The following is a 25,835-nucleotide window of genomic DNA, read 5'->3' as shown; positions in this document are numbered from 1 at the left end:
TACTGATCTATAGGAGAGATACCATACTGTTAAACATAGTGCTTCTCTAAAACCTGGACCACGTTCTGATCTATAGGAGAGATACCATACTGATCTATAGGAGAGATACCATACTGTTAAACATAGTGCCTCTCTAAAACCTGGACCACGTTCTGATCTATAGGAGAGATACCATACTGATCTATAGGAGAGATACCATACTGTTAAACATAGTGCTTCTCTAACACCTGGACCACGTTCTGATCTATAGGAGAGATACCATACTGTTAAACATAGTGCCTCTCTAAAACCTGGACCACGTTCTGATCTATAGGAGAGATACCATACTGATCTATAGGAGAGATACCATACTGATCTATAGGAGAGATACCATACTGATCTATAGGAGAGATACCATACTGTTAAACATAGTGCTTCTCTAAAACCTGGACCACGTTCTGATCTATAGGAGAGATACCATACTGTTAAACATAGTGCTTCTCTAACAACTGGACCACGTTCTGATCTATAGGAGAGATACCATACTGATCTATAGGAGAGATACCATACTGATCTATAGAAGAGATACCATACTGTTAAACATAGTGCTTCTCTAACACCTGGACCACGTTCTGATCTATAGGAGAGATACCAAAAAAATTTAAGTACATTAATAAGATGGTCTGTATCAGATGGCCTGTATCAGATGGTCTGTATCAGATGGTCTGTATCAGATGGTCTGTACTAGATGGTCTGTATCAGATGGTCTGTATCAGATGGTCTGTATCAGATGGTCTGTATCAGATGGTCTGTATTAGATGGTCTGTATCAGATGGCCTGTATCAGATGGTCTGTATCAGATGGTCTGTATCAGATGGTCTGTATCAGATGGTCTGTATCAGATGGTCTGTATCAGATGGTCTGTACTAGATGGTCTGTATCAGATGGTCTGTATCAGATGGTCTGTACCAGATGGTCTGTATCAGATGGTCTGTATCAGATGGTCTGTACTAGATGGTCTGTATCAGATGGTCTGTATCAGATGGTCTGTATCAAATGGTCTGTATCAGATGGTCTGTATTAGATGGTCTGTACTAGATGGTCTGTACCAGATGGTCTGTACTAGATGGTCTGTACCAGATGGTCTGTATCAGATGGTCTGTATCAGATGGTCTGTATCAGATGGTCTGTACCAGATGGTCTGTATCAGATGGTCTGTACCAGATGGTCTGTATCAGATGGTCTGTATCAGATGGTCTGTATCAGATGGTCTGTATTAGATGGTCTGTATTAGATGGTCTGTACTAGATGGTCTGTACCAGATGGTCTGTATCAGATGGTCTGTATTAGATGGTCTGTACTAGATGGTCTGTACCAGATGGTCTGTACTAGATGGTCTGTACCAGATGGTCTGTACTAGATGGTCTGTACCAGATGGTCTGTATCAGATGGTCTGTATCAGGTCTGTATCAGATGGTCTGTATCAGGTCTGTATCAGATGGTCTGTATCAGGTCTGAATCAGATGGTCTGTACTAGGTGTGAGTGTAGTGGTGAGTTTAGTGTAGTGGTGTGTGTGGATGGTGGGTGTGTGTAGTGGTGTCTGTAGTGGTGTGTGTAGTGGTGTGTGTGTAGTGGTGCGTGTAGTGTAGTGTGTGTGTGTAGTGGTGTGTGTGTAGTGTAGTGGTGTGTGTAGTGTAGTGGTGTGTGTAGTGTACTGGTGTGTGTGTAGTGGTGTGTGTAGTGTACTGGTGTGTGTGTAGTGTACTGGTGTGTGTGTAGTGTACTGGTGTGTGTGTAGTGTACTGGTGTGTGTGTGTGTAGTGTGTAATAGGTGGGATGGCAGCCCCTACCACACAGCAGATGCAAGGCTGCAGGTCATCCCATCTCATGTGAACAGGACAGGGGCATGACACACACACCCACACACACACACACACACACACACACACACACACACACACACGACAGCTTGTGTGTGACATAACGGTTGCATCACAGGGAAAGAGGGGAGCGAGGAGAGGACAGATGTGTCTCAGTTCCCCTTGAGGGGGACTGGTGTCCTCCATCGCAGGTCAAGTGGCTCTAAATTAAACCTCTGGTGTCGGGGTTGAGGAGGAGAGGACAGATGTGTCTCAGTTCCCCTTGAGGGGGACTGGTGTCCTCCATCGCAGGTCAAATGGCTCTAAATTAAACCTCTGGTGTCGGGGTTGAGGAGGAGAGGACAGATGTGTCTCAGTTCCCCTTGAGGGGGACTGGTGTCCTCCATCGCAGGTGAAGTGGCTCTAGATGAAACCTCTGGTGTCGGGGTTGAGGAGGAGAGGACAGATGTGTCTCAGTTCCCCTTGAGGGGGACTGGTGTCCTCCATCGCAGGTCAAGTGGCTCTAAATTAAACCTCTGGTGTCGGGGTTGAGGAGGAGAGGACAGATGTGTCTCAGTTCCCCTTGAGGGGGACTGGTGTCCTCCATCGCAGGTCAAGTGGCTCTAGATGAAACCTCTGGTGTCGGGGTTGAGGAGGAGAGGACAGATGTGTCTCAGTTCCCCTTGAGGGGGACTGGTGTCCTCCATCGCAGGTCAAGTGGCTCTAAATTAAACTTCTGGTGTCGGGGTTGAGGAGGAGAGGACAGATGTGTCTCAGTTCCCCTTGAGGGGGACTGGTGTCCTCCATCGCAGGTGAAGTGGCTCTAGATGAAACCTCTGGTGTCGGGGTTGAGGAGGAGAGGACAGATGTGTCTCAGTTCCCCTTGAGGGGGACTGGTGTCCTCCATCGCAGGTGAAGTGGCTCTAGATGAAACCTCTGGTGTCGGGGTTGAGGAGGAGAGGACAGATGTGTCTCAGTTCCCCTTGAGGGGGACTGGTGTCCTCCATCGCAGGTCAAGTGGCTCTAGATGAAACCTCTGGTGTCGGGGTTGAGGAGGAGAGGACAGATGTGTCTCAGTTCCCCTTGAGGGGGACTGGTGTCCTCCATCGCAGGTCAAATGGCTCTAAATTAAACCTCTGGTGTCGGGGTTGAGGAGGAGAGGACAGATGTGTCTCAGTTCCCCTTGAGGGGGACTGGTGTCCTCCATCGCAGGTGAAGTGGCTCTAGATGAAACCTCTGGTGTCGGGGTTGAGGAAGAGAGGACAGATGTGTCTCAGTTCCCCTTGAGGGGGACTGGTGTCCTCCATCGCAGGTCAAATGGCTCTAAATTAAACCTCTGGTGTCGGGGTTGAGGAGGAGAGGACAGATGTGTCTCAGTTCCCCTTGAGGGGGACTGGTGTCCTCCATCGCAGGTGAAGTGGCTCTAGATGAAACCTCTGGTGTCGGGGTTGAGGAAGAGAGGACAGATGTGTCTCAGTTCCCCTTGAGGGGGACTGGTGTCCTCCATCGCAGGTGAAGTGGCTCTAGATGAAACCTCTGGTGTCGGGGTTGAGGAAGAGAGGCCACGGAGCTCTTTCAGGGACTGAGGCAGTTTATACCTGCAGTGCGAAACGCAACACTGTATATCGTTCAATATAGTGTGGCAAAATTACAGGTACTTCCCCAAAAATCCTGCGTTTTCTAGAAATCCCGGTTGGAAGGTTACCGGAATCAGGAGGGAAGGACGTCTGTGAATCTTTCAAATGGGATTTCTGAAAAACCCAGTTTAGCAAAATGATTGTAATTTGTTCCAGAAGTCATCATACATACCGTTGTTTCCCAGGGTCTTCATCATGACCTCCGTCTGGGCGAACTCATAGCTGTAGTCCTGTTCTGAGGAGGCCTCGCTGCCTGTCTCTACGTCTACCTCAACATAGCTCTCCCTGGGGGACGCACGTTCCCTCTCCAGCTCCTTCAGACGCTCGCGCCGCTTCCTCCCAGGCAGGTTTATCCTACAGCACACAGGATGTACACTCAGTTCCTGTTTCTACAACACACAGGATGTACACTCAGTTCCTGCTTCTACAGCACACAGGATGTACACTCAGTTCCTGCTTCTACAGCACACAGGATGTACACTCAGTTCCTGCTTCTACAGCACACAGGATGTACACTCAGTTCCTGCTTCTACAGCACACAGGATGTACCCTCAGTTCCTGCTTCTACAGCACACAGGATGTACCCTCAGTTCCTGCTTCTACAGCACACAGGATGTACCCTCAGTTCCTGCTTCTACAGCACACAGGATGTACCCTCAGTTCCTGTTTCTACAGCACACAGGATGTACACTCAGTTCCTGCTTCTACAACACCTGGCAGCTAACGGATGTAACATTCCCAAAAATTCTCAGGTTTTCCAGAAATCCTGATTGGAGGGTTCTGGATTTCCTGCTGTTTTTGGGAATATTTACAATCAGGATTTCTGGAAAAATTCTAGTTAACTTTGTCCAGTAGATGTTCATGTTCTGTAGAGAAACTCCTCACCTGAAGAAGTGGTTGTTGCCCCACAATATGCGGTCTCCATGCCACAGGTGGACCAAGGACACAGTCATGGTTCCATTCACACAGGTTCTGTTGGAGCAGAGCAATACAGTCTGATGTTGTCATATTGAGGTGTGTTGTGGGACAGTAGACATCCCATCCTGCTGTACCTCCTCTTCCACACAGAGAGTAATACAGTCTGATGATGTCATATTGAGGTGTGTTGTGGGACAGTAGACATCCCATCCTGCTGTACCTCCTCTTCCACACAGAGAGTAATACAGTCTGATGATGTCATATTGAGGTGTGTTGTGGGACAGTAGACATCCCATCCTGCTGTACCTCCTCTTCCACACAGAGAGTAATACAGTCTGATGATGTCATATTGAGGTGTGTTGTGGGACAGTAGACATCCCATCCTGCTGTACCTCCTCTTCCACACAGAGAGTAATACAGCACATCAAATATCCCCATATCACCCACCAACAGTAAAGACTACCAATGAGATATCCTCATATCACCCACTAACAGTAAAGACTACCAATGAGATATCCCCATATCACCCACCAACAGTATAGACTACCAATGAGATATCCTCATATCACCCACCAACAGTAAAGACTACCAATGAGATATCCTCATATCACCCACTAACAGTAAAGACTACCAATGAGATATCCCCATATCACCCACTAACAGTAAAGACTACCAATGAGATATCCTCATATCACCCACCAACAGTATAGACTACCAATGAGATATCCTCATATCACCCACCAACAGTAAAGACTATCAATGAGATATCCTCATATCACCCACCAACAGTATAGACTACCAATGAGATATCCTCATATCACCCACCAACAGTAAAGACTACCAATGAGATATCCTTATATCACCCACCAACAGTAAAGACTATCAATGAGATATCCTTATATCACCCACCAACAGTAAAGACTATCAATGAGATATCCTCATATCACCCACCAACAGTAAAGACTACCAATGAGATATCCTTATATCACCCACCAACAGTAAAGACTATCAATGAGATATCCTCATATCACCCACCAACAGTATAGACTACCAATGAGATATCCTCATATCACCCACCAACAGTAAAGAATGGCAATGAGATATCCTCATATCACCCACCAACAGTAAAGAATGGCAATGAGATATCCTCATATCACCCACCAACAGTAAAGACTACCAATGAGATATCCTCATATCACCCACCAACAGTAAAGACTATCAATGAGATATCCTTATATCACCCACCAACAGTAAAGACTATCAATGAGATATCCTCATATCACCCACCAACAGTAAAGACTATCAATGAGATATCCTCATATCACCCACCAACAGTAAAGACTACCAATGAGATATCCTCATATCACCCACCAACAGTAAAGACTACCAATGAGATATCCTCATATCACCCACCAACAGTAAAGACTACCAATGAGATATCCTCATATCACCCACCAACAGTAAAGACTACCAATGAGATATCCTCATATCACCCACCAACAGTAAAGACTATCAATGAGATATCCTCATATCACCCACCAACAGTAAAGACTATCAATGAGATATCCTCATATCACCCACCAACAGTAAAGAATGGCAATGAGATATCCTCATATCACCCACCAACAGTAAAGACTATCAATGAGATATCCTCATATCACCCACCAACAGTAAAGAATGGCAATGAGATATCATCATATCACCCACCAACAGTATAGACTACCAATGAGATATCCTCATATCACCCACCAACAGTATAGACTACCAATGAGATATCCTCATATCACCCACCAACAGTAAAGAATGGCAATGAGATATCCTCATATCACCCACCAACAGTATAGACTACCAATGAGATATCCTCATATCACCCACCAACAGTAAAGACTATCAATGAGATATCCTCATATCACCCACCAACAGTAAAGAATGGCGATGAGATATCCTCATATCACCCACCAACAGTAAAGACTATCAATGAGATATCCTCATATTTCATAGATAGCCTTTACTGGGACGGGTGGTGGGGGAGAGGCATGAAGGGATGGAGTGAGGGAGAGAGGGGGAGGGAGGGGGGGAGGAAGGGAGGGAGGGATGAAGGGAGGGAGGGAGAGAGGGAGGGAGGAAGGAAGGGAGGGATGAAGGGAGGGATGCAGGGAGGGAGGGAGGGATGCAGGGAGGGAGGGAGGGATGAAGGGAGGGATGCAGGGAGGGAGGGAGGGAGGGAGGGAGAGATGCAGGGAGGGAGGGAGGGAGAGATGCAGGGAGGGAGGGAGGGGGATGTTTGATATCAAAGCAGGAGGTTGAGATCAGAAATACCTCAGCTATGAGGTCATGAGAAACTCCAGTCAGGTCCAGTTCACTCATCCATGTGCGTGTGTGTGTGTACGCACTGTGTGTGTGTGTATGTGTGTACTGTGTGTGTATGTGTGTACTGTGTGTGTGCATACTGTGTGTGTGTGTGTGTGTTAGCTCACCTGGCATTCTCTATAGGGGTGAGGGTGACCTCCCCCCCGTCTGGGCTGATCTCCAACACACAGTGTTCTGACTGGATACCAATCCCAAAGAGCTGGATGTCCTGAGAGGTGTCTGCACCCACACGCGTGTGTTCCTACACACACACACACACACACACACACACACACACACACACACACACACACACACACACACACACACACACACACACACACACACACACACACACACACACACACACACACACACACAGAGGAGATGATGATTTCCCATAATTCATGTGGGTCAGGTGCTACTTCAATCCAATGGCAGGTTGACATCAGATCTGACGCAACAGACTGCAATTCACTTTCCCCACAGACACACAGACTCAGATATGTACCACTTATATAACTGGTGATATCATTACTTCCCCACAGACTCATACTCAGATATGTACCACTTATATAACTGGTGATATCATTACTTCCCTACAGACTCAGATATGTACCACTTATATAACTGGTGATATCATTACTTCCCCACAGACACACAGACTCAGATATGTACCACTTATATAACTGGTGATATCATTACTTCCCCACAGACACAGACTCAGATATGTACCACGTATATAACTGGTGATATCATTACTTCCCCACAGACACACAGACTCAGATATGTACCACGTATATAACTGGTGATATCATTACTTCCCCACAGACTCAGATATGTACCACTTATATACCTGGTGATATCATTACTTCCCCACTGACACACAGACTCAGATATGTACCACGTATATAACTGGTGATATCATTACTTCCCCACAGACACACAGACTCAGATATGTACCACTTATATACCTGGTGATATCATTACTTCCCCACTGACACACAGACTCAGATATGTACCACTTATATACCTGGTGATATCATTACTTCCCCACTGACACACAGACTCAGATATGTACCACTTATATACCTGGTGATATCATTACTTCCCCACAGACACACAGACTCAGATATGTACCACGTATATAACTGGTGATATCATTACTTCCCCACAGACACACAGACTCAGATATGTACCACTTATATAACTGGTGATATCATTACTTCCCCACAGACTCAGATATGTACCACGTATATAACTGGTGATATCATTACTTCCCCACAGACTCAGATATGTACCACGTATATGACTGGTGATATAATTTCTTCCCCACAGACACACAGCCTCAGATATGTACCACGTATATGACTGGTGATATCATTACTTCCCCACAGACTCAGATATGTACCACTTATATACCTGGTGATATCATTACTTCCCCACAGACTCAGATATGTACCACTTATATAACTGGTGATATCATTACTTCCCCACAGACACACAGACTCAGATATGTACCACGTATATGACTGGTGATATAATTTCTTCCCCACAGACACACAGACTCAGATATGTACCCCGTATATGACTGGTGATATCATTACTTCCCCACTGATATCATGAGGCCATTTTAATCTGCTACAACACCTTTCTCCTTTCATCAATGGGGACGAGAAACTACACAAGAACAGTCACTTAGTGACTGTGAGCTCAGTGAAAAAGCTGATTGCTGTCCACTCTAACTCTCTCCCTCTGCCCTTCTCTCTCTCTCTCTATTTCTCTCCCTCTGCCCCTTCTACATGTCTCTCTCCCCCTTCTCTCTATTTCTTTCTCTCTCCCCGTCTATATCTATCTCTCCCCTTCTATCTCTCTCTCCCCCTTCTCTCTCTATTTCTCTCTCTCCCCGTCTATATCTCTCTCTCCCCCTTCTCTCTCTATTTCTCTCTCTCCCCGTCTATATCTCTCTCTCCCCCTTCTCTCTCTATTTCTCTCTCTCTCCCCTTCTATATCTCTCTCCCCATCTATATCTCTCCCCATATATATCTCTCTCCCCATCTATATCTCTCTCCCCATCTATATCTCTCTCCCCATCTATATCTCTCTCGCCCCCTTCTCTCTCTCCCCGTCTATATATCTCTCTCCCCTTCTATATGTCTCTCTCCCCCTTCTCTCTCAATTTCTCTCTCTCCCCCTTCTCTCTATCTCTCTCTCTCTCCCCTTGTCTTTCCCTCTCTCATCACAGAGTGGGTGTAGTTAAACAAACATCCCACTTCCAGAGGATGTCCGACACACCTTCACTCCTGCAGCTGTATCAGCTACTTAACATAACCCCAGTAAGTCAGTCTCTTGTTCATTCCATTGTGTGTGTGTGGGTGTCATTCCACACTGGTATGCAGGGCAGGCTAGCTGTCCAGGCCGGGGCCCAGACACAGACCTGTTGTTCTGTAGGCATGAAGGAGGCTCTGCTCTACTCTACTCTCTCTCTCTCTCTCTCTCCCTGTCCCTCTGCTCTCTCTCTCCCTGTCCCTCTGCTCTCTCTCCCTGTCCCTCTGCTCTCTCTCCCTGCCCCTCTGCTCTCTCTCTCTCTCTCCCTGCCCCTCTGCTCTCTCTCTCTCTCCCTGCCCCTCTGCTCTCTCTCTCTCTCCCTGCCCCTCTGCTCTCTCTCTCTCCCTGCCCCTCTGCTCTCTCTCTCTCCCTGCCCCTCTGCTCTCTCTCTCTCCCTGCCCCTCTGCTCTCTGTCTCTCTCTCCCTGCCCCTCTGCTCTCTGTCTCTCTCTCTCTCCCTGCCCCTCTGCTCTCTGTCTCTCTCTCTCTCCCTGCCCCTCTGCTCTCTGTCTCCCTCTCTCTCCATGCCCCTCTGCTATCTGTCTCTCTCTCTCTCCCTGCCCCTCTGCTCTCTCTCCCTGCCCCTCTGCTCTCTCTCTCTCCCTGCCCCTCTACTCTCTCTCTCACCCTGCCCCTCTGCTATCTCTCTCTGCCCCTCTGCTCTTTGTCTCTCTCTCACCCTGCCCCTCTGCTCTCTCTCTCTGCCCCTCTGCTCTTTGTCTCTCTCTCACCCTGCCCCTCTGCTCTCTCACCCTGCCCCTCTGCTCTTTGTCTCTCTCTCTCCCTGCCCCTCTGCTCTCTCTCTCTGCCCCTCTGCTCTTTGTCTCTCTCTCACCCTGCCCCTCTGCTCTCTCACCCTGCCCCTCTGCTCTTGGTCTCTCTCTCACCCTGCCCCTCTGCTCTCTCTCTCTGCCCCTCTGCTCTTTGTCTCTCTCTCACGCTGCCCCTCTGCTCTCTCTCTGCCCCTCTGCTCTTTGTCTCTCTCTCACCCTGCCCCTCTGCTCTCTCTCTCTGCCCCTCTGCTCTTTGTCTCTCTCTCACCCTGCCCCTCTGCTCTCTCACCCTGCCCCTCTGCTCTTTGTCTCTCTCTCACCCTGCCCCTCTGCTCTCTCTCTGCCCCTCTGCTCTTTGTCTCTCTCTCACCCTGCCCCTCTGCTCTCTCTCTGCCCCTCTGCTCTTTGTCTCTCTCTCACCCTGCCCCTCTGCTCTCTCTCTCTGCCCCTCTGCCCCTCTGCTCTCTCTCTCTGCCCCTCTGCTCTTTGTCTCTCTCTCACCCTGCCCCTCTGCTCTCTCTCTCTGCCCCTCTGCTCTTTGTCTCTCTCTCTCCCTGCCCCTCTGCTCTCTCTCTCTGCCCCTCTGCTCTTTGTCTCTCTCGCACCCTGCCCCTCTGCTCTCTCACCCTGCCCCTCTGCTCTCTCTCACTGCCTCTCTGCTCTCTCTCTGCCCCTCTGCTCTCTGTCTCTCTCTCACCCTGCCCCTCTACTCTCTCTCACTGCCTCTCTGCTCTGTCTCTCTCCCCCTATACAGTATAGTACATAGGGCTCTGTTTGGGACTCAGCCTCAGCCTCAGTCTGTTCCTCTCAGCCACTGAGCCAGTTGTCTGTCTGTGCTGTGACTATGTGTCCACTCCCTTTCCTTTCCTGTGTTCTCATAGCGTCATCCTATTGCAGTGTGAACCAGAGCCCTGTAGTTAGAGAGTTCCTGCATTATGATGCATTTACATGACACTTCAACATTCTATGGCAGAGAGCTGGCGCACCCCCAGAGAAATGATTTAGTGTAGAGGTGCTGATTAAAGGGGAATCAACTGCAAGCTATAAAACTACACAGACTACAGGCTAGCATCATCCTACTGTAATGTCTACTACACAGACTACAGGCTAGCATCATCCTACTGTAATGTCTACTACACAGACTACAGGCTAGCATCATCCTACTGTAATGTCTACTACACAGACTACAGGCTAGCATCATCCTACTGTAATGTCTACTACACAGACTACAGGCTAGCATCATCCTACTGTAATGTCTACTACACAGACTACAGGCTAGCATCATCCTACTGTAATGTCTACTACACAGACTACAGGCTGGCATCATCCTACTGCACTGTCTACTACACAGACTACAGGCTAGCATCATCCTACTGTAATGTCTACTACACAGACTACAGGCTAGCATCATCCTACTGTAATGTCTACTACACAGACTACAGGCTCGCATCATCCTACTGTAATGTCTACTACACAGACTACAGGCTAGCATCATCCTACTGTAATGTCTACTACACAGACTACAGGCTAGCATCATCCTACTGTAATGTCTACTACACAGACTACAGGCTAGCATCATCCTACTGTAATGTCTACTACACAGACTACAGGCTAGCATCATCCTACTGTAATGTCTACTACACAGACTACAGGCTGGCATCATCCTACTGCACTGTCTACTACACAGACTACAGGCTAGCATCATCCTACTGTAATGTCTACTACACAGACTACAGGCTAGCATCATCCTACTGTAATGTCTACTACACAGACTACAGGCTCGCATCATCCTACTGTAATGTCTACTACACAGACTACAGGCTAGCATCATCCTACTGTAATGTCTACTACACAGACTACAGGCTAGCATCATCCTACTGTAATGTCTACTACACAGACTACAGGCTAGCATCATCCTACTGTAATGTTTACTACATAGACTACAGGCTGGCATCATCCTACTGCACTGTCTACTACACAGACTACAGGCTAGCATCATCCTACTGTACTGTCTACTGTACTGGTGTTGTGGTCGGTGTTGGTGTTGTGGTCGGTGGTAGGTGTTGTGGTTGGCGTTGTAGTTGTGGTTGGTGTTGTAGTTGTGGTTGGTGTTGTGGTTGTAGTTGTGGTCGGTGTTGTGGTCGGTGTTGGTGTTGTGGTCGGTGTTGTGGTCGGTGTTGTAGCTGTGGTTGTAGCTGTGGTCGGTGTTGTGGTTGTGGTTGTAGCTGTGGTTGTAGCTGTGGTCGGTGTTGTAGTTGTGGTCGGTGTTGTGGTTTGTAGCTGTGGTTGTAGCTGTGGTCGGTGTTGTGGTTGTGGTTGGTGTTGTAGTTGTGGTTGGTGTTGTGGTTGTAGTTGTGGTCGGTGTTGTGGTTGGTGTTGTGGTTGTGCTTGTAATTGGTGTTGTGGTTGGTGTTGTGGTTGGTGTTGTGGTTGTGGTTGGTGTTGTGGTTGGTGTTGTGGTTGGTGTTGTGGTTGGTGTTGTGGTTGGTGTTGTGGTTGTGATTGTGGTTGGTGTTGTGATTGTGGTTGGTGTTGTGGTTGGTGTTGTGGTTGGTGTTGTGGTTGGTGTTGTGGTTGGTGTTGTGGTTGTGATTGTGGTTGGTGTTGTGGTTGTGATTGTGGTTGGTGTTGTGGTTGGTGTTGTGGTTGGTGTTGTGGTTGGGGTTGTGGTTGGTGTTGTGGTTGTGTACCTTTAGGTAGTAGACCAGCAGCTCATTGAGGGCGGGGTCTGCGTTCAGGTTGACCAGGAAGCACTTGTCATCTCCAACTTTGATCCCAGACGTCTCCAGGGAGATCCCCATACTCTCTAACTGCTGCTGACGCTCCTGTAGAAATACAACAAACATACAAATCATTTTACCTTCATTTTACATTTACTACCAACGGGTTAGTCCGAATGCAGAAGCTTCCATGTGATATGAATGTGATAAATGAATGTGAGTGAGTGTGTAGGTTACCGTAGCGATCTCCTCTGTGTTGCGTAGTTTCTGCTCCCAGGTAACGGTCATCTCCTGGATCAGCTTCTCTGACTCCTGAAGCCTCTCCTTCAGCTCTGGAGCCTTTAGAGACTGGAACATAGACACACAGAGACACACCAGTCAGAACGGACCAGCCAGGACTGACCAGCCAGAACGGACCAGCCAGAATGGACCAGTCAGGACGGACCAGCCAGGACGGAACAGTCAAAAAGGACCAGTCAAAACGGACCAGCCAGGACGGACCAGTCAGGACGGACCAGCCAGGACGGACCAGTCAGGACGGACCAGCCAGGACGGAACAGTCAAAAAAGACCAGTCAAAACGGACCAGCCAGGACGGACCAGCCAGGACGGACCAGTCAGGACGGACCAGTCAGGACGGACCAGCCAGGACGGACCAGTCAAAACGGAACAGTCAGGACGGACCAGTCAGATCGGACCAGTCAGGACGGACCAACCAGGACGGACCAGCCAGGACAGACCAGCCAGGACGGACCAGCCAGGACGGACCAGCCAGGACGGACCAGTCAGGACGGACCAGCCAGGACGGACCAGCCAGGACGGACCAGTCAAAACGGAACAGTCAGGACGGACCAGTCAGATCGGACCAGCCAGGACGGACCAGTCAGGACGGACCAACCAGGACGGACCAGCCAGGACGGACCAGCCAGGACGGACCAGCCCGGACAGACCAGTCAGGACGGACCAGGCAGGACGGACCAGCCAGGACGGACCAGCCAGGACGGACCAGTCAGGACGGACCAGTCAAAAAAGACCAGGCAGGACGGACAAGTCAGGACGGACCAGCCAGGACGGACCAGCCAGGACGGACCAGCCAGGACGGACCAGCCAGGACGGACCAGCCAGGACGGACCAGCCAGGACGGACCAGCCAGGACGGTCCAGCCAGGACAGACCAGCCAGGACAGACCAGTCAATACGGACCAGTCAGGACGGACCAGCCAGGACAGACCAGCCAGGACGGACCAGCCAGGACAGACCAGCCAGGACGGACCAGCCAGGACGGACCAGCCAGGACGGACCAGCCAGGACGGACCAGCCAGGACGGACCAGCCAGGACAGACCAGCCAGGACAGACCAGTCAATACGGACCAGTCAGGACGGACCAGCCAGGACAGACCAGCCAGGACGGACCAGCCAGGACAGACCAGACAAAACGGACCAGTCAGGACGGACCAGCCAGGACAGACCAGCCAGGACGGACCAGCCAGGACAGACCAGCCAGGACAGACCAGCCAGAACGGACCAGCCAGGACGGACCAGTCAGGACGGACCAGCCAGGACAGACCAGCCAGGACAGACCAGTCAATACGGACCAGTCAGGACGGACCAGTCAATACGGACCAGTCAATACGGACCAGTCAGGACGGACCAGTCAGGACGGACCAGTCAGGACGGACCAGCCAGGACGGACCAGCCAGGACAGACCAGCCAGGACAGACCAGCCAGGACGTACGTGTGTGTGTGTGTGCCTCTGTGTGTGTCTCCTACCTCAGCCTGAGAGAGCTGTACTCTGAGTTTCTCCACTTCCTCCCGGAGCTCTCTGATGATGCGTGCGTTGGGGTCTTCATTGACCACGGCGTGGTTGACGATCCTCTTGGCGCGGTCTGCGTAACGCAGCGTGGACAACGTCTCCTCGTAGTTATCAGCTGCTGGGCTCACCGTGGCGATCATACACGTCTTACTGTTGCCACCCAGGTTGTCCTGGCAACACCGAGGGAGGGATAGGAACAAACAGTTGAATTGATAGACAGTTATAATGTAGACTTCAGTGTTGGTGAATGTGAACAGTACGAGCTAGTACAGCAGTTGTTTCTGTAACAGCAGTGGAAAGAGAATATGAAATAACTGATATTGATATTCCTTACATTACTACATACACACCTATGACCAATAATCAATAGGCAGTACATCTAAGACCAGAGTGACAGGAAGTGTGTGTTAGTACACTGATCAATAGATAGTACAGCTAGGACCAGAGTGATAGGAGGTGTGTTAGTTTCCTGATCAATAGACAGTACAGCTAGGACCAGAGTGACAGGAGGTGTGTTAGTTTCCTGATCAATAGACAGTACAGCTAGGACCAGAGTGACAGGAGGGGTGTTAGTACCCTGATCAATAGACAGTACAGCTAGGACCAGAGTGATAGGAGGTGTGTTAGTACCCTGATCAATAGACAGTACAGCGAGGACCAGAGTCACAGGAGGTGTGTGTTACACGTACCCTGATCAATAGACAGTACAGCGAGGACTAGAGTGATAGGAGGTGTGTTTGTACCCTGATCAATAGACAGTACAGCGAGGACCAGAGTGATAGGATGTGTGTGTTAGTACACTGATCAATAGACAGTACAGCTAGGACCAGAGTGACAGGAGGTGTGTGTTAGTACCCTGATCAATAGACAGTACAGCTAGGACCAGAGTGACAGGAGGTGTGTGTTAGTACCCTGATCAATAGACAGTACAGCTAGGACCAGAGTGACAGGAGGTGTGTGTTAGTACCCTGATCAATAGACAGTACAGCGAGGACCACAGTCACAGGAGGTGTGTGTTACACGTACCCTGATCAATAGACTGTACAGCTAGGACCAGAGTGATAGGAGGTGTGTTTGTACCCTGATCAATAGACAGTACAGCTAGGACCAGAGTGATAGGAGGTGTGTAGTACCCTGATCAATAGACAGTACAGCTAGGACCAGAGTGATAGGATGTGTGTTTGTACCCTGATCAATAGACAGTACAGCTAGGACCAGAGTGATAGGAGGTGTGTGTTAGTACCCTGATCAATAGACAGTACAGCTAGGATCAGAGTGATAGGTGTGTGTTAGTACCCTGATCAATAGACAGTACAGCGAGGACCAGAGTGATAGGATGTGTGTGTTAGTACCCTTATCAATAGACAGTACAGCTAGGACCAGAGTGACAGGAGGTGTGTGTTAGTACCCTGATCAATAGACAGTACAGCAAGGACCAGAGTGACAGGAGGGGTGTGTTAGTACCCTGATCAATAGACAGTACAGCTAGGACCAGAGTGGCAGAAGGTGTGTGTTAGTACCCTGATCAATAGACAGTACAGCTAGGACCAGAGTGACAGGAGGTGTGTTAGTACCCTGATCAATAGACAGTACAGCTAGGACCAGAGTGATAGGAGGTGTGTTAGTACCCTGATCAATAGACAGTACAGCGAGGACCAGAGTGATAGGAGGTGTGTTAGTACCCTGATCAATAGACAGTACAGCGAGGAACAGAGTGATAGGAGGTGTGTTAGTACCCTGATCAATAGACAGTACAGCAAGGACCAGAGTGACAGGAGGTGTGTTAGTACCCTGATCAATAGACAGTACAGCTAGGACCAGAGTGACAGGAAGTGTGTGTTAGTACAGACCTTGAGAAGCCAGGTGAGGACAGAGTCTCTGTAAGGAACAAACTTATTCTTCCCCCCCTTCCCTGCAGACTGGTCCGCCAGCGCAGAGATCACACAGCCCAGTGTGGTAAGAGACCTGCACACACACACACACACACACACACGCACACACACACACACACACACACACACACACACACACACACACACACACACACACACACACACACACACACACACACACACACACACACACACACACACAGGGAGAACAGGGAGAATTGGATGTTAACAGTAGAGGTATTGGATGTTAACGGAGGAGACATCTAAACAGTAGAGGTATTGGATGTTAACAGTAGAGGTGTTGGATGTTAACGGAGGAGACATCTAAACAGTAGAGGTATTGGATGTTAACAGTAGAGGTGTTGGATGTTAACGGAGGAGACATCTAAACAGTAGAGGTATTGGATGTTAACGGGAGGAGACATCTAAACAGTAGAGGTATTGGATGTTAACGGGAGGAGACATCTAAACAGTAGAGGTATTGGATGTTAACAGTAGAGGTATTGGATGTTAACAGTAGAGGTATTGGATGTTAACGGAGGAGACATCTAAACAGTAGAGGTATTGGATGTTAACAGTAGAGGTGTTGGATGTTAACGGAGGAGACATCTAAACAGTAGAGGTATTGGATGTTAACGGGAGGAGACATCTAAACAGTAGAGGTATTGGATGTTAACGGGAGGAGACATCTAAACAGTAGAGGTATTGGATGTTAACAGTAGAGGTATTGGATGTTAACAGTAGAGGTATTGGATGTTAACGGAGGAGACATCTAAACAGTAGAGGTATTGGATGTTAACGGGAGGAGACATCTAAACAGTAGAGGTATTGGATGTTAACGGGAGGAGACATCTAAACAGTAGAGGTATTGGATGTTAACAGTAGAGGTATTGGATGTTAACAGTAGAGGTATTGGATGTTAACGGAGGAGACATCTAAACAGTAGAGGTATTGGATGTTAACGGGAGGAGACATCTAAACAGTAGAGGTATTGGATGTTAACAGTAGAGGTATTGGATGTTAACAGTAGAGGTATTGGATGTTAATGGGAGAAGACATCTAAACAGTAGAGGTATTGAATGTTAACAGTAGAGGTGTTGGATGTTAACGGAGGAGACATCTAAACAGTAGAGATATTGGATGTTAACAGTAGAGGTATTGGATGTTAACAGTAGAGGTATTGGATGTTAACAGTAGAGATATTGGATGTTAACAGTAGAGGTATTGGATGTTAACAGTAGAGGTATTGGATGTTAATGGGAGAAGACATCTAAACAGTAGAGGTATTGGATGTTAACAGTAGAGGTATTGGATGTTAACAGGAGGGGACATCTAAACAGTAGAGGTGTTGGATGTTAACGGGAGGAGACATCTAAACAGTAGAGGTATTGGATGTTAACGGGAGGAGACATCTAAACAGTAGAGGTATTGGATGTTAACAGTAGAGGTATTGGATGTTAACAGTAGAGGTATTGGATGTTAACGGAGGAGACATCTAAACAGTAGAGGTATTGGATGTTAACGGGAGGAGACATCTAAACAGTAGAGGTGTTGGATGTTAACGGGAGGAGACATCTAAACAGTAGAGGTATTGGATGTTAACAGTAGAGGTATTGGATGTTAACAGTAGAGGTATTGGATGTTAATGGGAGAAGACATCTAAACAGTAGAGGTATTGGATGTTAACAGTAGAGGTGTTGGATGTTAACGGAGGAGACATCTAAACAGTAGAGATATTGGATGTTAACAGTAGAGGTATTGGATGTTAACAGTAGAGGTATTGGATGTTAACAGTAGAGATATTGGATGTTAACAGTAGAGGTATTGGATGTTAACAGTAGAGGTATTGGATGTTAACAGTAGAGGTATTGGATGTTAATGGGAGAAGACATCTAAACAGTAGAGGTATTGGATGTTAACAGTAGAGGTATTGGATGTTAACAGGAGGGGACATCTAAACAGTAGAGGTGTTGGATGTTAACGGGAGGAGACATCTAAACAGTAGAGGTATTGGATGTTAACGGGAGGAGACATCTAAACAGTAGAGGTATTGGATGTTAACAGTAGAGGTATTGGATGTTAACAGTAGAGGTATTGGATGTTAACGGAGGAGACATCTAAACAGTAGAGGTATTGGATGTTAATGGGAGAAGACATCTAAACAGTAGAGGTATTGGATGTTAACAGTAGAGGTGTTGGATGTTAACGGGAGGAGACATCTAAACAGTAGAGGTATTGGATGTTAACGGGAGGAGACATCTAAACAGTAGAGGTATTGGATGTTAACAGTAGAGGTATTGGATGTTAACGGGAGGAGAGATCTAAACAGTAGAGGTATTGGATGTTAACAGTAGAGGTGTTGGATGTTAACGGGAGGAGACATCTAAACAGTAGAGGTATTGGATGTTAACGGGAGGAGACATCTAAACAGTAGAGGTATTGGATGTTAACAGTAGAGGTATTGGATGTTAACGGGAGGGGACATCTAAACAGTAGAGGTGTTGGATGTTAACAGTAGAGGTATTGGATGTTAACAGTAGAGGTATTGGATGTTAACGGGAGGAGACATCTAAACAGTAGAGGTATTGGATGTTAACGGGAGGGGACATCTAAACAGTAGAGGTGTTGGATGTTAACAGTAGAGGTATTGGATGTTAACAGTAGAGGTGTTGGATGTTAACGAAAGGAGACATCTAAACAGTAGAGATATTGGATGTTAACGGGAGGAGACATCTAAACAGTAGAGGTATTGGATGTTAACGGGAAGAGACATCTAACAGTAGAGGTATTAGATGTTAACGAGAGGGGACATCTAAACAGTAGAGGTATTGGATGTTAATGGGAGGGGACTTACCTGTTGATGTTGCTGCCCTCCTTCAGCCTCTCCCCTGCAGCTCCAGTTTTAGATACACGCTCACTACCAGCCAGATCCACCAGGCTCATCTTGCTCACCTTCTCCCCTGAGTTCTACACACACACACACAACTGTCTGTTGTTAAAATACATTACTGTGTATTGTCTAACAACAGGTCATTAAGAGAATCCTTGTCTTTTAAATAAAATGGTGGTGTGAGTTCTGAAGGATGAAATGGTGGTGGTGGAGTGTGTGTGTGTGTGTGAGAGAGTGTGTGTGTGTGTGTGTGTGAGCCCTGACACTGACCCCAGACTTCAGGTCGTAGAGTGTCTGTGTGACGATGATGCTGAAAACGGCGTGGGAACGACTGCTCTCCTCATTCATATTGGTGGCTGCTACCGTCCTCGACTTATTCCCCTCCGACATCAACACCTCAATGTCCTACAGAGAGAGAGAGGGAGGGGGGGAGAGGGAGAGGGGGGAGAGAGAGAGGGGGGAGAGAGGGAGAGGGGGAGAGGAAGAGAGAGAGAGAGAGAGAGAGAGAGAGAGAGAGGGGGAGAGGGGAGGGAGAGAGAGGGGGAGGGAGAGGGGGAGAGAGAGGGGGGGAGAGGGAGAGAGAGAGGGGAGAGAGAGAGAGAGAGAGGGGGAGAGAGAGAGGGAGGGGGGGGGGGGGGAGAGGGAGGGGGAGAGGGAGAGAGAGAATGATGTCTGTGTACTGTCCACCTCTCAGAGAGCATAGTTTTAAACAGGCAGTCTCTATAACAACCCATTCAGGACGTATCAGCGTGTGGCTCAGTGCCATCATCTGATCATTCAACTGGGACTATGGATGGAGGGACTATGGATGGAGGGACTATGGATGGAGGGACTATGGATGGAGGGACTATGGATGAGGGGGCTATGGATGGAGGGACTATGGATGGAGGGGACTATGGATGGAGGGGGCTATGGATGGAGGGACTATGGATGGAGGGGACTATGGATGGAGGGGGCTATGGATGGAGGGGACTATGGATGGAGAGACTATGGATGGAGGGACTATAGATGGAGGGACTATGGATGGAGGGACTATGGATGGAGGGACTATGGATGGAGGGACTATGGATGGAGGGGGCTATGGATGGAGGGGACTATGGATGGAGGGGACTATGGATGGAGGGACTATAGATGGAGGGACTATGGATGGAGGGACTATGGATGGAGGGACTATGGATGGAGAGACTATGGATGGAGGGGACTATGGATGGAGGAGACTATGGATGGAGGGGACTATGGATGGAGGGACTATGGATGGAGGGGACTATGGATGGAGGGACTATGGATGGAGGGGACTATGGATGGAGGAGACTATGGATGGAGGGGGCTATGGATGGAGGGGACTATGGATGGAGGGGGCTATGGATGGAGGGACTATGGATGGAGGGGACTATGGATGGAGGGACTATGGATGGAGGGGGCTATGGATGGAGGGGACTATGGATGGAGGGGACTATGGATGGAGGGACTATGGATGGAGGGGGCTATGGATGGAGGAGGCTATGGATGGAGGGGGCTATGGATGGAGGGGACTATGGATGGAGGGGACTAAGGATGGAGGGGACTAAGGATGGAGGGACTATGGATGGAAGGACTATAGATGGAGGGAAAATGGATGGAGGGGACTATGGATGGAGGGACTATGGATGGAGGGGGCTATGGGATGGAGAGACTATGGATGGAGGGACTATGGGTGGAGGGACTATGGATGGAGGGGACTATGGATGAAGGGACTATGGATGGAAGGACTATAGATGGAGGGAAAATGGATGGAGGGGGACTATGGATGGAGGGACTATGGATGGAGGGGGCTATAGATGGAGGGAAAATGGATGGAGGGGACTATGGATGGAGGGACTATGGATGGAGGGGACTATGGATGGAGGGGGCTATGGATGGAGGGACTATGGATGGAGGGGACTATGGATGGAGGGGGCTATGGATGGAGGGGACTATGGATGGAGAGACTATGGATGGAGGGACTATGGATGAGGGGGCTATGGATGGAGGGACTATGGATGGAGGGGACTATGGATGGAGGGGGCTATGGATGGAGGGACTATGGATGGAGGGGACTATGGATGGAGGGACTATGGATTGAGGGGACTATGGATGGAGGGGACTATGGATGGAGGGGACTATGGTAATACACAGTTCTCTATGGTAATGGACCGTTCTCTATGGTAATACACAGTTCTCTATGGTAATACACAGTTCTCTATAGTAACACATAGTTCTCTATGGTAATACACAGTTCTCTACGGTAATACACAGTTCTCTATGGTAATACAAAGTTCTCTATGGTAATACACAGTTCTCTATGGTAATACACAGTTCTCTATGGTAATGGACCGTTCTCTATGGTAATACACAGTTCTCTATGGTAATACACAGTTCTCTATGGTAATACACAGTTCTCTATGGTAATGGGCCGTTCTCTTTGGTAATACACAGTTCTCTATGGTAATACACAGTTCTCTATAGTAATACACAGTTCTCTATGGTAATGGTACGTTCTCTATGGTAATGAGCCGTTCTCTATGGTAATACACAGTTCTCTATGGTAATGAGCCGTTCTCTATGGTAATACACAGTTCTCTATGGTAATACACAGTTCTCTATGGTTATACACAGTTCTCTCTGGTAATACACAGTTCTCTCTGGTAATACCCAGTTCTCTATGGTAATACACAGTTCTCTATGGTAATGAGCCGTTCTCTATGGTAATACACAGTTCTCTCTGGTAATACACAGTTCTCTCTGGTAATACCCAGTTCTCTATGGTAATACACAGTTCTCTATGGTAATACACAGTTCTCTATGGTAATACACAGTTCTCTATGGTAATACACAGTTCTCTATGGTAATGAGCCGTTCTCTATGGTAATACACAGTTCTCTCTGGTAATACACAGTTCTCTCTGGTAATACCCAGTTCTCTATGGTAATACAAAGTTCTCTATGGTAATGAGCCGTTCTCTATGGTAATACACCGTTCTCTATGGTAATACACAGTTCTCTATAGTAATACACAGTTCTCTATGGTAATGGACAATTCTCTATGGTAATACACCGTTCTCTATGGTAATGGGCCGTTCTCTATGGTAATACACAGTTCTCTATGGTAATACACAGTTCTCTATGGTAATACACAGTTCTCTATGGTAATACACAGTTCTCTATGGTAATGAGCCGTTCTCTATGGTAATACACCGTTCTCTATGGTAATACACAGTTCTCTATGGTAATGAGCCGTTCTCTATGGTAATACACAGTTCTCTATGGTAATGAGCCGTTCTCTATGGTAACACATAGTTCTCTATAGTAACACATAGTTCTCTATGGTAATACACAGTTCTCTATGGTAATACACAGTTCTCTATGGTAATACACAGTTCTCTATGGTAATACACAGTTCTCTATGATAATACATAGTTCTCTATGGTAATGAGCCGTTCTCTATAGTAACACATAGTTCTCTATAGTAACACATAGTTCTCTATGGTAATACACAGTTCTCTATGGTAATACACAGTTCTCTATGGTAATACACAGTTCTCTATGATAATACACAGTTCTCTATGGTAATACACAGTTCTCTATGGTAATACACAGTTCTCTATGATAATACACAGTTCTCTATAGTAATACACAGTTCTCTATGGTAATCCTGGAGACTGTGATGGTAAAAGGAGTGATGAAATGAAACTGTGATGAAGGTAGCATAGCTGTCAAAACCATATGTTCATTGTATTGGAGACACAGAGCGAGGCTTTTATTTCCTTATCTAAGTGCTGTACTCTGCCTGTCAGCACCTCACCTACCCATGTGGACATCTCTCTGTCTCCACCTCTCCTACCCATGTGGACATCTCTCTGTCTCCACCTCTCCTACCCATGTGGACATCTCCCTGTCTCCACCTCTCCTACCCAGGTGGACATCTCCCTGTCTCCACCTCTCCTACCCAGGTGGACATCTCCCTGTCTCCACCTCTCCTACCCAGGTGGACATCTCCCTGTCTCCACCTCACCTACCCAGGTGGGCATCTCCCTGTCTCCACCTCACCTACCCAGGTGGGCATCTCCATGTCTCCACCTCACCTACCCAGGTGGGCATCTCCCTGTCTCCACCTCACCTACCCAGGTGGATATCTCCCTGTCTCCACCTCTCCTACCCAGGTGGACATCTCCCTGTCTCCACCTCTCCTACCCAGGTGGACATCTCCCTGTCTCCACCTCTCCTACCCAGGTGGACATCTCCCCGTCTCTAAAGGAGCTGTATGTACTCACCTACCCAGGTGGACATCTCCCTGTCTCTAAAGGAGCTGTATGTACTCACCTACCCAGGTGGACATCTCCCTGTCTCCACCTCTCCTACCCAGGTGGGCATCTCCCTGTCTCTACCTCTCCTACCCAGGTGGACATCTCCCTGGCTCCACCTCACCTACCCAGGTGGACATCTCCCTGTCTCCACCTCTCCTCCCCAGGTGGGCATCTCCCTGTCTCCACCTCTCCTACCCAGGTGGGCATCTCCCTGTCTCCACCTCTCCTACCCAGGTGGGCTCTCCTACTCTCCTACCCAGGTGGGCATCTCCCTGTCTCTAAAGGAGCTGTACTCACCTCAAAGTTGGTGACCGCCAGTTGTGACAGACCGTCCACATACGGACCCAGAACCTTGTGCTCTCTGACCTTCAGAGACTGACGACTCCTGGACAGAGGAAGAGATAAACCACAGACATATTTTAGTCCCTGAGCTAAATGAATGGTATGGAGGGGTGAGAGAGAGAGGGATAACAGAGAAGGCTGCTGTTGCTGCACTGATAGCCCACATTTTACAACTCTAGGAAATCCACTTGAGACATTGTGGCCCCCCCGATAGTACCGACCGACCCCCCCCAGCTATGGAAAAGTGAATACAACCTGCCCATCCATCTACGTTAGGATAATCCAATCTGACAACATTACATTTTACAAAGCACTGTGACTGAAGACTGCTAGATGTTTCACTAGCTGGTGCAGTGTGTGTGTGTGTATGTGTGTGTGTTCTTCACTAGGTGGTGCAGTATGTGTGTGTGTGTGTGTGTGTGTGTGTTCTTCACTAGGTGGTGCAGTATGTGTGTGTGTATGTGTGTGTGTGTGTGTGTGTGTGTGTGTGTGTTCTTCACTAGGTGGTGCAGTATGTGTATGTGTGTGTATGTGTGTGTGTGTGTGTGTGTGTGTGTGTGTGTGTGTTCTTCACTAGGTGGTGCAGTATATGTGTGTGTGTGTGTGTGTTCTTCACTAGCTGGTGCAGTGTGTGTGTGTGTATGTGTGTGTGTTCTTCACTAGCTGGTGCAGTATGTGTGTGTGTGTATGTGTGTGTGTTCTTCACTAGGTGGTGCAGTATGTGTGTGTGTTCTTCACTAGCTGGTGCAGTGTGTGTGTGTGTATGTGTGTGTGTTCTTCACTAGGTGGTGCAGTATGTGTGTGTGTATGTGTGTGTGTTCTTCACTAGCTGGTGCAGTGTGTGTGTGTGTGTGTGTGTGTGTGTGTGTGTGTGTTCTTCACTAGGTGGTGCAGTATGTGTGTGTGTATGTGTGTGTGTGTTCTTCACTAGCTGGTGCAGTGTGTGTGTGTGTGTGTGTGTGTGTGTGTGTGTGTGTTCTTCACTAGGTGGTGCAGTATGTGTGTGTGTATGTGTGTGTGTGTATGTGTGTTCTTCACTAGGTGGTGCAGTATGTGTATGTGTGTGTATGTGTGTGTGTGTGTGTGTGTGTGTTCTTCACTAGGTGGTGCAGTATATGTGTGTGTGTGTGTGTGTTCTTCACTAGGTGGTGCAGATGGGTTGAACCTGATCTTCACTTGGCTGTTTGCCAGAGGGGGTGGGAAAGCTTGAGATCAGTGACGGTCGACTTATCGCCCCCCAACCCTCCACCCCCCTCTCTCACCTACACACACAGACTATATATCACTATATAGGCCTCCTCTCTCTCACCTACACACACAGACTATATATCACTATATAGGCCTCCTCTCTCTCTCTGGGGAAGTAGATTTACAGAGGTTGACAAAACTCAAGTTCACAGCTCCAACTGACTGCTCTCTGTTCAAATCAATAGGTCTAACAACAGGGGAGGACAGACAGGGGGAAGTGTGTGTGTGTGTGTGTGTGTGTGTGTGTGTGTGTGTGTGTGTGTGTGTGTGTGTGTGTGTGTGTGTGTGGCCTGCCTCTAGGTTTACAACAGGGGATGACAGACAGAGAGGGAAAGTTCAGAGTGGTCAGCCTACAAACTGATGAGACACTGAGATACACAGAGATACACACAGAGATATATACAGAAATACAGAGGTACACACAGAGATATATACAGAGATACACACAGAGGTATATACAGAGATATATACAGAGATACACAAAGAGATATATACAGAGATACACACAGAGCTATATACAGAGATACACACAGAGCTATATACAGATATACATAGATATATATACAGAGATACACAAAGATATATATACAGAGATACACACAGAGATACACACAGATATATATACAGAGATACACACAGAGATACACACAGAGATATATACAGATATACACAGAGATATATACAGAGATACACACAGAGATATATACAGAGATATATACAGAGATACACACAGATATATATACAGAGCTACACATAGAGATATATACA

General features: G+C 47.9%; 1 protein-coding gene across 5 annotated transcripts in view; it reads right to left on the bottom strand.

Moving 5' to 3' along the window:
• The window catches only part of kif13a (kinesin family member 13A), a 150,574-nt gene that overhangs the window by 46,964 nt on the left and 77,775 nt on the right, over window positions 1-25,835 (bottom strand). For all 5 annotated transcript variants that reach the window (XM_036936334.1, XM_036936331.1, XM_036936344.1 and 2 more), the window contains exons 7-16: window positions 23,775-23,862; window positions 19,427-19,561; window positions 19,121-19,233; window positions 16,225-16,339; window positions 14,332-14,544; window positions 12,801-12,911; window positions 12,534-12,668; window positions 6,872-7,005; window positions 4,362-4,448; window positions 3,649-3,830 (exon numbers count right to left, since the gene is read on the bottom strand). In XM_036936334.1, coding sequence (XP_036792229.1) covers window positions 3,649-3,830; window positions 4,362-4,448; window positions 6,872-7,005; window positions 12,534-12,668; window positions 12,801-12,911; window positions 14,332-14,544; window positions 16,225-16,339; window positions 19,121-19,233; window positions 19,427-19,561; window positions 23,775-23,862 — 1,313 coding nt within the window. The remainder of the gene's footprint in view (window positions 1-3,648; window positions 3,831-4,361; window positions 4,449-6,871; window positions 7,006-12,533; window positions 12,669-12,800; window positions 12,912-14,331; window positions 14,545-16,224; window positions 16,340-19,120; window positions 19,234-19,426; window positions 19,562-23,774; window positions 23,863-25,835) is intronic.

This window comes from Oncorhynchus mykiss, chromosome 2 (genome assembly GCF_013265735.2).
Source record: "Oncorhynchus mykiss isolate Arlee chromosome 2, USDA_OmykA_1.1, whole genome shotgun sequence".
Lineage (NCBI taxonomy): Eukaryota > Metazoa > Chordata > Actinopteri > Salmoniformes > Salmonidae > Oncorhynchus > Oncorhynchus mykiss.
The sequence above is the reverse complement of the archived record's forward strand: the minus strand, read 5'-3'. Positions and strand labels throughout refer to the sequence as shown.